At 51.9% G+C, this 12,986-nt stretch overlaps 1 protein-coding gene across 2 annotated transcripts in view; it reads left to right on the forward strand.

The window, feature by feature from the left end:
* AHNAK2 (AHNAK nucleoprotein 2) overlaps nucleotides 1-12,986 on the forward strand; it is an 81,769-nt gene that overhangs the window by 49,645 nt on the left and 19,138 nt on the right. The window contains exons 2-11 of one of the 2 annotated variants that reach the window (XM_086462658.1): nucleotides 547-635; nucleotides 1,410-1,499; nucleotides 2,243-2,299; nucleotides 2,896-3,037; nucleotides 3,793-3,974; nucleotides 4,753-7,483; nucleotides 7,532-8,601; nucleotides 8,650-9,679; nucleotides 10,826-11,875; nucleotides 11,924-12,973. In XM_086462658.1, the coding sequence (XP_086318784.1) occupies nucleotides 547-635; nucleotides 1,410-1,499; nucleotides 2,243-2,299; nucleotides 2,896-3,037; nucleotides 3,793-3,974; nucleotides 4,753-7,483; nucleotides 7,532-8,601; nucleotides 8,650-9,679; nucleotides 10,826-11,875; nucleotides 11,924-12,973 (7,491 nt within the window). Of the gene's footprint in view, nucleotides 1-546; nucleotides 636-1,409; nucleotides 1,500-2,242; nucleotides 2,300-2,895; nucleotides 3,038-3,792; nucleotides 3,975-4,752; nucleotides 10,186-10,825; nucleotides 12,974-12,986 lie in introns of both variants that reach the window. The other variant, XM_086462656.1, reaches the window with a different exon arrangement.

Genomic DNA, 12,986 nt, shown 5'->3' on the forward strand with positions numbered 1-12,986 from the left:
TTTTTTCTCCTCCTCTAGTGGTGTTGTCTCTTTTTCTCTGTGTTTACCACTCTTTCTTAAACGTGTTTTCACAGAGGTATCAGAAACTCCTCTGGTTGGTTCAGCATTGCAGGTGGAGCTTTCTGCAAGCAGCTGCATCCAGCACAGGGTGGTCCATGACCTTCTTCCACAGAGATCACCGCACAGCCACATTGCTGTCAAAACTCTGCAATTCTGCCCAACACACCTCAAACCACACTTGATAATCAAAAAAAAAAAAAAAAAAAAAAAAAATTTGCCAACTTCTAGTTTTACATTTTCTCCAATCTGAGGATTTTTTCCTTCACAAAAGCCTTTACATTTCTGTGTACGAATATTTCTGGTATCTTTGAAAAGATCAGCCTGATGAGATCTGAGATAAGGAATGTAAATGAAAGCAGGCTTTCCTACAGCTGGCGGGTGCACATTCCCCAGGCATGCTGCTCTGGAGGGCTTTAGGTTGCAGGCTGACTGCTCTGTGCTCTCTGTGGCTCCCATAGACACCAACAACCTGTATGCTGCTTTCAGGTTCTGGACGACAGCTGAGACCGGCTGAGCCTCCAGGAGATGCTGATGCTGATGCAGATGCAGATGCAGATGCAGAGGATGAAGATTCTGTGAGTTTTTTTTTAGTTGGGTTTATTTTGGGACGGGAGTTTGGCAGTTACCTTATTTACCAAATATTTTGTTTACGGCTGGGTCTTGCTGGTGATTTTTCTCTCCATTAAAAATGTCATATCTCTGCTTGGGATTCTCCTGCCAGATCAAAATCCAGAATGATGCTTCAATATGAAGTGATCTGCTCTTTGCCATGATTCACCAGCATAAGTTTAATACCGAGACTTAGCAAACTATGACGTGGCTGTTGACTACAGTAACTTTAAAGCTTTAGCCAGTTTAGGTTCTCTGTCGTTTGACTCCAGAAGGAAGCATGCCAAGTGCTTGTCAGAGAAATCCCTGCTGGGACTCTTCCATGGCTTGCTTGGTTATAGAGGGCAATAAAGTTTGAAGCTGCAGGATGCAAAGGTTAGGCGTGCAAATAAACCAGGGCAGGGAATTGTTAGTGCCTTTTTCAATTACTACTAATTGATCTGTCAGTATTTTCAGTCTGTTCAGCCCATAGATGCATACTACATGCAAGGAAAACCAAAATCAGCATACCATTGTTTTTGTCTCTCAGGAGCCTGTCACTTGTATTCTTGAGTAACGTCCTTATATAAGAATTGTGTTCTTCACCTAAGGAAAGAGTTATTGGTTATTCCATATCCACCTTTACCAGTTAAAGAATTGTACACAGAAGGAGACTGTGCCTACGTAGAAAAACTCTCCTAAAAATCGGTGTCTGTTTAATGGTGGATATTCCTTTCCCACCACTCATTTCTTTTCCACAGGTTAATGAAGTGGCAGTAGAAGACATCCGTCCAAGGCCACAAGGATCCTCTCCAGTTTATGAATATTCCATAGAAGAAGAATATACAAAGGCAAGACAAAGAGTTTTCATGCAGGCGTGGGTTTACCAAGTTGATTCAAGAGGCTTTAGCTCCTGCAACAAGCTGAGACCCATACATCATGTAACAAGATGTTGTTGCAGCCATACTGTCTTCCTGTCCCCACCAAAATTAGAGCCATGTTTATCGATGGTTTTATATTGTACGGAACATGTTGTTGACCATGTTCTTGTTTCTTGGCAAAAAATGCATTTGACTTCATTCCTTAAAGGACCTCGGGCAGAGAATGTTAAGAAATCACAATGTTTAACTGTCTTGAATCTGACTAATAGGTATTTCAAAATTACCTGGTTATTCACAGATAAAGATTTAATTAGTGCAGTCGTGTAAAGAAAAGTAGACAACAGTTTGAAATTCATGCTGAAGTCAAATAAATAAAAAAATGCATGTTCACAAAAATGAAAGCATGAGAAATGTGCTACATGAGTAACACACAGAAAAGCTCCCAATGTCTTAACACAATTGGTCTCTGCTGTTCATTTATGCAAATTTTGGTACAATGCAGGGAGGCCTTAACATCTAATCTAGTACTGGGAATAATATAGTTAAATTGTTGATGTTGTACATTGCACTTGTAGACTCCGATTTTGCTCTGTTGCCATTAAAGCCAGATTCAGTTCTTAGTCTAAACCAGGGATTTTATCTGATGTAGGACTTTTGTTGTATTTACAACAGCATGACTTCTGAACACTAAATAATTGCAAATTGTTTTTCAGCTTCAAGAAGAAAACAAAAAATATTCTACAGACAAATCAAAACAGAGTCATTCACAGGTCAGTCTAAAAGCACTCCATAGTTTTAGGTATGTGGCTTGCAAAATAGTAAAGTCTGTTACACAGAGGTGGATGGGTGGACAGAGGGAAGGACAAATGGGCAAAGATTCACTTTAGAATTTTTTTGACCAGGAACTTCACAAATTGCATAGATGTGTCACAGGAATGAACACTTGTCCTATTTGGGATTCTTCTATAGTTCTTTTTAGCATTCTTTAGCATTCTCTGGTTTGAGTACAGTACAGCATTAGCTCTTAGTCTGACTTTTCTGGCCCGTTGAATCTAATTCAGGTGCTCAACATCTTCACAGAAAATATAATCTTTCAGCCCTGAAAGATACCATATGTTTCACATTTTAAAATTATAATCTATTTTTCCTATGGCCCTGATCCAGTATAACCTTAACACATGTGCTTAATTCTAATTTAGAATAAAATCAAAGCCGCACTGAACAAGTACATTCTCTATTTTAGACAGTTTTTCTTGAGCTACTGAATATACACCTGTAGAGGCTCAATTTTTTATTGTAGAATAATGTAGAACTCTTTGATACAAATAAATAAAAATTATAAATTCACACCTTTTTCTATATCTAGGAGACAATGGAAGTGACCCTGAAAACAGAAGTGGAAGCTGGTGCTAGCGGTTTTAGTGTGACGGGTGGAGGAGATGAAGGAATATTTATTAAAAAAGTACTTAAGGAATCTCCCGCTTCAAAAATATTTAGTCTGAGAGAAGGTACAGCCTGATTTTCTGTTTTGTTTTGTTGTTTAATATCTTAAAATAATCAGTATGTAGCTCTGTGTGCATATATGTACCTGCCTAATCTGACATCTCTTTAGGTATCAGACATAGTACATCCCAAACCAATTAATGTTATGTGTGAGTTTAAACTTTCCATATGAATAATTTCAAAGAACAGTTCTTAAACAATAACAAAATGTGATTTTTTTTTTTTGTATACCATAAAAATAATAATCTGTTTTTCACTGGAACAGTGAAAAAGAGACACAGAAAGTAGTATATACACAACTAAAAAAAAGAACCCCGACTCATTATATTAATGAAAAACCTGGGTTTGACTCTTTCACAAAATAGTATGCCACAAAACTACAACAAATAATGATTTAAACAAGAACAAAAGTCCAAAGTCTAAATACAGAAAAAGGTAAGAAAAAGATTTGTTACTGTCAGAGTTGTCAGACACTGGAACAGGTTTTCCAGAGATGTCGTGGACCATTCTTGGAAATCTTCAAAACCTGACTGCACACAGTCCTGAGCAACAAGCTGTAGCTGACCTTTCGCTGAGCAGGGCAGTTGGACTAGATGATCTCTGAGGTCCTTTCCAGCCTTAACTGTTGTGTAATTCTATTATGTGAACATAATTTCATGTTTTAAATAAATAAAATGTGATAATTTTTTTGGATGGGCATTAAATCAGAAAAACTGTGAGAAAACAAACTAATTAAAATGATGTCTAATTCCACTTGCAGGTGATCAGCTTCTAAGTGCTACAATATTTTTTGATAATATTAAATATGAAGATGCACTCAAGATTCTCCAATATTCCGAGCCATACAGAGTACAATTCAGCCTAAAAAGAAAAATTGCTGGGAAAGAAGAGTTAGAACACGTCCACTCCACAGCCCAGTACAAAAACGAAAGAAAAAGCCAGGTAAATATTTGATTAGTTTACAAAGTTTGGGTAACACTGTAATAATGTGCTGTGTGAAAATAGATGAGAAAATACACACTTGTGTCTTCTTAAGACTTAGGAATGTGTTTAAACTTACTAGCATGAGCATTCATGAGAAGAAAAAAATCCCTCAAAATGTTTGCAGCTTCTTTAATATCCTGGGCTAAACTATAGATTTTGGATAAAGCCACAATCTTGTGTTAGGGTAGACAAACATTCTCTAGTGAGTCAGTTGGGTTTTTCTTGTTGCTAAGTGTCCACTGACAGAAGATAAGATCTGTAACACTTATATTCAATATTTTCCAAAATTTCAAATATTAGTAAATATTTTTCTCAAAAGTACATCAGTGAAATTTTCTCTTCTGTCTTTCATCACTGATATCTCCGCAGATATGATCTGCTCATAGGCCTCTGTCACATTAAAAATGACTTTTCATCCACATACATATAAGTATTATATATATATATTTGTACAGACACATATGTAGAGAGAAAGATATAGAAACCTTCATTTACTGCAATGGTTTGCAAAGACTGTAAACCTTCAGAAATCCACATATTACGGTCATATAATCCATTTGTTTTATGTAATTTCTCCCTGAATTATATACCTCATTTTCAGGAATTTTTTATGTAACAAGTAGGTACTGTGAATAAAAAGCAAATTTTTCTATATATTTTATAGTATATATTTTATTTTGTGTTGCATCTACACTTAGGTGACTTTTAATCTTCTGACTACTATTTGTTCTTTCAGGAAAAAGAACTCAGTGAGAGCATTCCTGAAGAAACACTGCATGTTTCAGGAAAAGCCATTTCAGAAGAAGACAGAGAAACATTAATTGTAAGCCAAAGGGCAGGAAGAAGCAAGAGACCTAAAAAAGATAGATTATCATGGCCAAAATTCCAGTCAATCAAAAATAAAAAGATACTGGGGCACAGAAGATCTCATAGTACATCAGATGCATATGAGCCTGCTATACAGGATATTTCCCCTACAAGCACAGACACAGAGTCCCAATCTCAACAAGAAGTCCATATAAAAGAAAAAAAAGGAAGCCAAAAGAAACTGAAGTTCCCTAGCATTGGATTCAAAATGCATAGATCCAAACCAGAACCACAAGACAAGCAAAAAAAAGAAATAAAAACTACACTGCTGTCTGAAAGAGAAAAAATCCATAAAGAAGGTATCAGCTTGGAAAATCCCGAAATCCTAACTGTTGAATATACCGCATCTCCAGCTTACGAAATTAAAACAGGGGAGGTACATGAAACTTTAACAAAAGACTTAAATGATATGAAAAATGGCATTCCATCTCATGCAAAAAAATGCCCTGAAGTTGAAATAACCATTAAAAAAGAAAAAGAAAAGGAATCAACATCAAAGTTTACTGTACCTGAAGTATCAGCTGTAACAACACAGATATCAACACCCTGCTTAGAAACACCTGATGTGAAAGAAAGCCCAACTAAACAAACACCACAAGCATCATCAAAATCCCGAAAAAAGAAACAGAAAGGAACAGCAGATAAAAGAGTAGGAGAGAGTGGAATTAACATAGACATAATGGGTCACACAGCACAAGGATCTATACAGTTAAAAGGTCTAGAAATAGCTACTGCTAAAACAGAATTACACATGACATATGACACACTGGAAACAGGAGAAAAACAAGCCGAAGAAGACACACATATACTAACAATTCAGAAGACAAAATCTGGGATTTCAATGCCCAAAACAAAAGAGTCAGAGGCTGAAAAAAACAAACCAGGAAGTGATGGTCCACATTCAGTACCAGAAAAAACAGTTGATAAAAGTTCAGAGGATGGCAGGAATTTGGAAGTGAAACCTCACATGTCTGACACAGAATCAGAAGTATCTACTTGGAAAATACAGACACCATCATTGAAAATGGCAAAAATACCTAAAGTTGACATGAAAATACCAAGAGAAGAAAGCACTCTTGAATCAGTAGATACTGTAAAAAAGGAAAAGAGAGAAGATAGTACGTCTGCAAGTGATAAAAGCTTGAAAATGGACATCGGCATGAATACAATGGAAAAGGATATAGAAGGAAAAGAAAGCAAATTCAGACTGCCAAAATTTAAATTACCTACATTTACATGGGCAACTACAAAGGATGAGACAGGGCAAACAGAAGGTAGGCTAAATGACAGGGAAACAAAAATGCCAACACTAGAGGAATGTGCAAAACCAGATTTCAGCATACAAGAAGAACAAAAAAAGTATTCAAAGTCTGAAACTGAAATGGGGATCTCCAAAAAAAAAATAAAGGACAAAGATAAAATGGAAATGCCAGAAGTCCAGATGTCAAGCCTAAAAAGCATAGACACAAAAACTTCCTCAATACAGAACCATGTGGAAGAGCAAGAAGAAAAAACGGCAATTACCAAACAATGTATTGAAAAGAAACCTGGTTTAATATCGAAGAAAACAGGAGAAATACCTCAAAATACACAAGGTGACATCAAAATTCCCAAGGTAGACATCAGCCTCCCGTCCGTCGACGTCACCCTTCCAAAGGCCAGCGTCGACCTGCAGGCGCCCGAGGCGGCCCTCACCCTCGAAGGGGAAGCAAAAGCCCCGGAGAAGGAGGCCGCCAAGACCAAGGACGGCAAGTTCAAGATGCCCAAGTTCGGCATGCCTTCCTTTGGCTGGTCCAGCAGCAGAGAGGCCAAGAGCACCGTGGCCGCTGACGTGGACGTCAGCCTCAAGGAGCCCCAGGCGACGGTGCCCTCGGGAACGGCCGAAGTCGACGTGACCCTGCCCGGGGCCGAGATCCAAGCGCCCGGCGTGGAGGCGGCGGTCGAGACGGCCGCCGGAGGAGACGGCGAGAAAGGCCGATTCAAGATGCCCGACGTCAAGATGCCCAGCGTCAAGCTGCCCAAAGTCAAAGCTCCCCACGTGCAGGTCAGCCTGCCAAAGGCCGAGGTCTCGCTGCCCAAAGCCCAGGCCGAAGTCCCGGAGGGCGAAGCCGCCCTGCAGGGCCCCGACACCGAAGGCGGCCTGGAGGTGGCGGCCGGCAAAGTTGAGGGCGGCGGCATGAAAATACACATGCCGAAAGTCAAGGTGCCCAGCGTGGCCTTCTCCAAGCCCAGCGTCAAGGCTCCCAAACTGGACGCAGACGTCGGCCTGCCCAAAGTCGACGCCAGCCTCCCAGAGGCAGACCTGAAGGCCGGCGCCGGCGACATCAGCGTCGCGGCCCCCGACATCAAGCTGCCCTCCCTCGAAGGCTCCCTCGAGCTCCAGGCGCCCCAGATAGACCTCAAAGTGCCCTCTGCCGAAGGCTCGCTCGACGGCGCCGAGCTGGAAGGCGCGGGCCTGAAAGGGAAGTTCAAGTTGCCCAAGTTCGACAAGCCCAAATTCGGCGTGTCGCCCCCCAGGGCGGAAGGGCCCGAAGGCGAGGTCAGCCTGCCCACGGCAGAGGTCGACCTCCCCTCCGCCACCGCGACGGCCGCAGGGGAGGGCCCCGCGCTGGGCCTCAAAGCCGACGTCCCCGGCGCCAAAACCGAAGGGGCCGGCTGGAAGCTGGAGAAGCCCTCCCTCAAGATGCCCAAAGCTGACATCAAAGCTCCCAAGGTGGACGTCAGCCTCCCGTCCGTCGACGTCACCCTTCCAAAGGCCAGCGTCGACCTGCAGGCGCCCGAGGCGGCCCTCACCCTCGAAGGGGAAGCAAAAGCCCCGGAGAAGGAGGCCGCCAAGACCAAGGACGGCAAGTTCAAGATGCCCAAGTTCGGCATGCCTTCCTTTGGCTGGTCCAGCAGCAGAGAGGCCAAGAGCACCGTGGCCGCTGACGTGGACGTCAGCCTCAAGGAGCCCCAGGCGACGGTGCCCTCGGGAACGGCCGAAGTCGACGTGACCCTGCCCGGGGCCGAGATCCAAGCGCCCGGCGTGGAGGCGGCGGTCGAGACGGCCGCCGGAGGAGACGGCGAGAAAGGCCGATTCAAGATGCCCGACGTCAAGATGCCCAGCGTCAAGCTGCCCAAAGTCAAAGCTCCCCACGTGCAGGTCAGCCTGCCAAAGGCCGAGGTCTCGCTGCCCAAAGCCCAGGCCGAAGTCCCGGAGGGCGAAGCCGCCCTGCAGGGCCCCGACACCGAAGGCGGCCTGGAGGTGGCGGCCGGCAAAGTTGAGGGCGGCGGCATGAAAATACACATGCCGAAAGTCAAGGTGCCCAGCGTGGCCTTCTCCAAGCCCAGCGTCAAGGCTCCCAAACTGGACGCAGACGTCGGCCTGCCCAAAGTCGACGCCAGCCTCCCAGAGGCAGACCTGAAGGCCGGCGCCGGCGACATCAGCGTCGCGGCCCCCGACATCAAGCTGCCCTCCCTCGAAGGCTCCCTCGAGCTCCAGGCGCCCCAGATAGACCTCAAAGTGCCCTCTGCCGAAGGCTCGCTCGACGGCGCCGAGCTGGAAGGCGCGGGCCTGAAAGGGAAGTTCAAGTTGCCCAAGTTCGACAAGCCCAAATTCGGCGTGTCGCCCCCCAGGGCGGAAGGGCCCGAAGGCGAGGTCAGCCTGCCCACGGCAGAGGTCGACCTCCCCTCCGCCACCGCGACGGCCGCAGGGGAGGGCCCCGCGCTGGGCCTCAAAGCCGACGTCCCCGGCGCCAAAACCGAAGGGGCCGGCTGGAAGCTGGAGAAGCCCTCCCTCAAGATGCCCAAAGCTGACATCAAAGCTCCCAAGGTGGACGTCAGCCTCCCGTCCGTCGACGTCACCCTTCCAAAGGCCAGCGTCGACCTGCAGGCGCCCGAGGCGGCCCTCACCCTCGAAGGGGAAGCAAAAGCCCCGGAGAAGGAGGCCGCCAAGACCAAGGACGGCAAGTTCAAGATGCCCAAGTTCGGCATGCCTTCCTTTGGCTGGTCCAGCAGCAGAGAGGCCAAGAGCACCGTGGCCGCTGACGTGGACGTCAGCCTCAAGGAGCCCCAGGCGACGGTGCCCTCGGGAACGGCCGAAGTCGACGTGACCCTGCCCGGGGCCGAGATCCAAGCGCCCGGCGTGGAGGCGGCGGTCGAGACGGCCGCCGGAGGAGACGGCGAGAAAGGCCGATTCAAGATGCCCGACGTCAAGATGCCCAGTGTCAAGCTGCCCAAAGTCAAAGCTCCCCACGTGCAGGTCAGCCTGCCAAAGGCCGAGGTCTCGCTGCCCAAAGCCCAGGCCGAAGTCCCGGAGGGCGAAGCCGCCCTGCAGGGCCCCGACACCGAAGGCGGCCTGGAGGTGGCGGCCGGCAAAGTTGAGGGCGGCGGCATGAAAATACACATGCCGAAAGTCAAGGTGCCCAGCGTGGCCTTCTCCAAGCCCAGCGTCAAGGCTCCCAAACTGGACGCAGACGTCGGCCTGCCCAAAGTCGACGCCAGCCTCCCAGAGGCAGACCTGAAGGCCGGCGCCGGCGACATCAGCGTCGCGGCCCCCGACATCAAGCTGCCCTCCCTCGAAGGCTCCCTCGAGCTCCAGGCGCCCCAGATAGACCTCAAAGTGCCCTCTGCCGAAGGCTCGCTCGACGGCGCCGAGCTGGAAGGCGCGGGCCTGAAAGGGAAGTTCAAGTTGCCCAAGTTCGACAAGCCCAAATTCGGCGTGTCGCCCCCCAGGGCGGAAGGGCCCGAAGGCGAGGTCAGCCTGCCCACGGCAGAGGTCGACCTCCCCTCCGCCACCGCGACGGCCGCAGGGGAGGGCCCCGCGCTGGGCCTCAAAGCCGACGTCCCCGGCGCCAAAACCGAAGGGGCCGGCTGGAAGCTGGAGAAGCCCTCCCTCAAAATGCCCAAAGCTGACATCAAAGCTCCCAAGGTGGACGTCAGCCTCCCGTCCGTCGACGTCACCCTTCCAAAGGCCAGCGTCGACCTGCAGGCGCCCGAGGCGGCCCTCACCCTCGAAGGGGAAGCAAAAGCCCCGGAGAAGGAGGCCGCCAAGACCAAGGACGGCAAGTTCAAGATGCCCAAGTTCGGCATGCCTTCCTTTGGCTGGTCCAGCAGCAGAGAGGCCAAGAGCACCGTGGCCGCTGACGTGGACGTCAGCCTCAAGGAGCCCCAGGCGACGGTGCCCTCGGGAACGGCCGAAGTCGACGTGACCCTGCCCGGGGCCGAGATCCAAGCGCCCGGCGTGGAGGCGGCGGTCGAGACGGCCGCCGGAGGAGACGGCGAGAAAGGCCGATTCAAGATGCCCGACGTCAAGATGCCCAGCGTCAAGCTGCCCAAAGTCAAAGCTCCCCACGTGCAGGTCAGCCTGCCAAAGGCCGAGGTCTCGCTGCCCAAAGCCCAGGCCGAAGTCCCGGAGGGCGAAGCCGCCCTGCAGGGCCCCGACACCGAAGGCGGCCTGGAGGTGGCGGCCGGCAAAGTTGAGGGCGGCGGCATGAAAATACACATGCCGAAAGTCAAGGTGCCCAGCGTGGCCTTCTTCAAGCCCAGCGTCAAGGCTCCCAAACTGGACGCAGACGTCGGCCTGCCCAAAGTCGACGCCAGCCTCCCAGAGGCAGACCTGAAGGCCGGCGCCGGCGACATCAGCGTCGCGGCCCCCGACATCAAGCTGCCCTCCCTCGAAGGCTCCCTCGAGCTCCAGGCGCCCCAGATAGACCTCAAAGTGCCCTCTGCCGAAGGCTCGCTCGACGGCGCCGAGCTGGAAGGCGCGGGCCTGAAAGGGAAGTTCAAGTTGCCCAAGTTCGACAAGCCCAAATTCGGCGTGTCGCCCCCCAGGGCGGAAGGGCCCGAAGGCGAGGTCAGCCTGCCCACGGCAGAGGTCGACCTCCCCTCCGCCACCGCGACGGCCGCAGGGGAGGGCCCCGCGCTGGGCCTCAAAGCCGACGTCCCCGGCGCCAAAACCGAAGGGGCCGGCTGGAAGCTGGAGAAGCCCTCCCTCAAAATGCCCAAAGCTGACATCAAAGCTCCCAAGGTGGACGTCAGCCTCCCGTCCGTCGACGTCACCCTTCCAAAGGCCAGCGTCGACCTGCAGGCGCCCGAGGCGGCCCTCACCCTCGAAGGGGAAGCAAAAGCCCCGGAGAAGGAGGCCGCCAAGACCAAGGACGGCAAGTTCAAGATGCCCAAGTTCGGCATGCCTTCCTTTGGCTGGTCCAGCAGCAGAGAGGCCAAGAGCACCGTGGCCGCTGACGTGGACGTCAGCCTCAAGGAGCCCCAGGCGACGGTGCCCTCGGGAACGGCCGAAGTCGACGTGACCCTGCCCGGGGCCGAGATCCAAGCGCCCGGCGTGGAGGCGGCGGTCGAGACGGCCGCCGGAGGAGACGGCGAGAAAGGCCGATTCAAGATGCCCGACGTCAAGATGCCCAGCGTCAAGCTGCCCAAAGTCAAAGCTCCCCACGTGCAGGTCAGCCTGCCAAAGGCCGAGGTCTCGCTGCCCAAAGCCCAGGCCGAAGTCCCGGAGGGCGAAGCCGCCCTGCAGGGCCCCGACACCGAAGGCGGCCTGGAGGTGGCGGCCGGCAAAGTTGAGGGCGGCGGCATGAAAATACACATGCCGAAAGTCAAGGTGCCCAGCGTGGCCTTCTCCAAGCCCAGCGTCAAGGCTCCCAAACTGGACGCAGACGTCGGCCTGCCCAAAGTCGACGCCAGCCTCCCAGAGGCAGACCTGAAGGCCGGCGCCGGCGACATCAGCGTCGCGGCCCCCGACATCAAGCTGCCCTCCCTCGAAGGCTCCCTCGAGCTCCAGGCGCCCCAGATAGACCTCAAAGTGCCCTCTGCCGAAGGCTCGCTCGACGGCGCCGAGCTGGAAGGCGCGGGCCTGAAAGGGAAGTTCAAGTTGCCCAAGTTCGACAAGCCCAAATTCGGCGTGTCGCCCCCCAGGGCGGAAGGGCCCGAAGGCGAGGTCAGCCTGCCCACGGCAGAGGTCGACCTCCCCTCCGCCACCGCGACGGCCGCAGGGGAGGGCCCCGCGCTGGGCCTCAAAGCCGACGTCCCCGGCGCCAAAACCGAAGGGGCCGGCTGGAAGCTGGAGAAGCCCTCCCTCAAAATGCCCAAAGCTGACATCAAAGCTCCCAAGGTGGACGTCAGCCTCCCGTCCGTCGACGTCACCCTTCCAAAGGCCAGCGTCGACCTGCAGGCGCCCGAGGCGGCCCTCACCCTCGAAGGGGAAGCAAAAGCCCCGGAGAAGGAGGCCGCCAAGACCAAGGACGGCAAGTTCAAGATGCCCAAGTTCGGCATGCCTTCCTTTGGCTGGTCCAGCAGCAGAGAGGCCAAGAGCACCGTGGCCGCTGACGTGGACGTCAGCCTCAAGGAGCCCCAGGCGACGGTGCCCTCGGGAACGGCCGAAGTCGACGTGACCCTGCCCGGGGCCGAGATCCAAGCGCCCGGCGTGGAGGCGGCGGTCGAGACGGCCGCCGGAGGAGACGGCGAGAAAGGCCGATTCAAGATGCCCGACGTCAAGATGCCCAGCGTCAAGCTGCCCAAAGTCAAAGCTCCCCACGTGCAGGTCAGCCTGCCAAAGGCCGAGGTCTCGCTGCCCAAAGCCCAGGCCGAAGTCCCGGAGGGCGAAGCCGCCCTGCAGGGCCCCGACACCGAAGGCGGCCTGGAGGTGGCGGCCGGCAAAGTTGAGGGCGGCGGCATGAAAATACACATGCCGAAAGTCAAGGTGCCCAGCGTGGCCTTCTCCAAGCCCAGCGTCAAGGCTCCCAAACTGGACGCAGACGTCGGCCTGCCCAAAGTCGACGCCAGCCTCCCAGAGGCAGACCTGAAGGCCGGCGCCGGCGACATCAGCGTCGCGGCCCCCGACATCAAGCTGCCCTCCCTCGAAGGCTCCCTCGAGCTCCAGGCGCCCCAGATAGACCTCAAAGTGCCCTCTGCCGAAGGCTCGCTCGACGGCGCCGAGCTGGAAGGCGCGGGCCTGAAAGGGAAGTTCAAGTTGCCCAAGTTCGACAAGCCCAAATTCGGCGTGTCGCCCCCCAGGGCGGAAGGGCCCGAAGGCGAGGTCAGCCTGCCCACGGCAGAGGTCGACCTCCCCTCCGCCACCGCGACGGCCGCAGGGGAGGGCCCCGCGCTGGG

Source organism: Leptosomus discolor, chromosome 3, assembly GCF_034619465.1.
Source record: "Leptosomus discolor isolate bLepDis1 chromosome 3, bLepDis1.hap2, whole genome shotgun sequence".
Classification (NCBI taxonomy): Eukaryota; Metazoa; Chordata; class Aves; order Leptosomiformes; family Leptosomidae; genus Leptosomus; species Leptosomus discolor.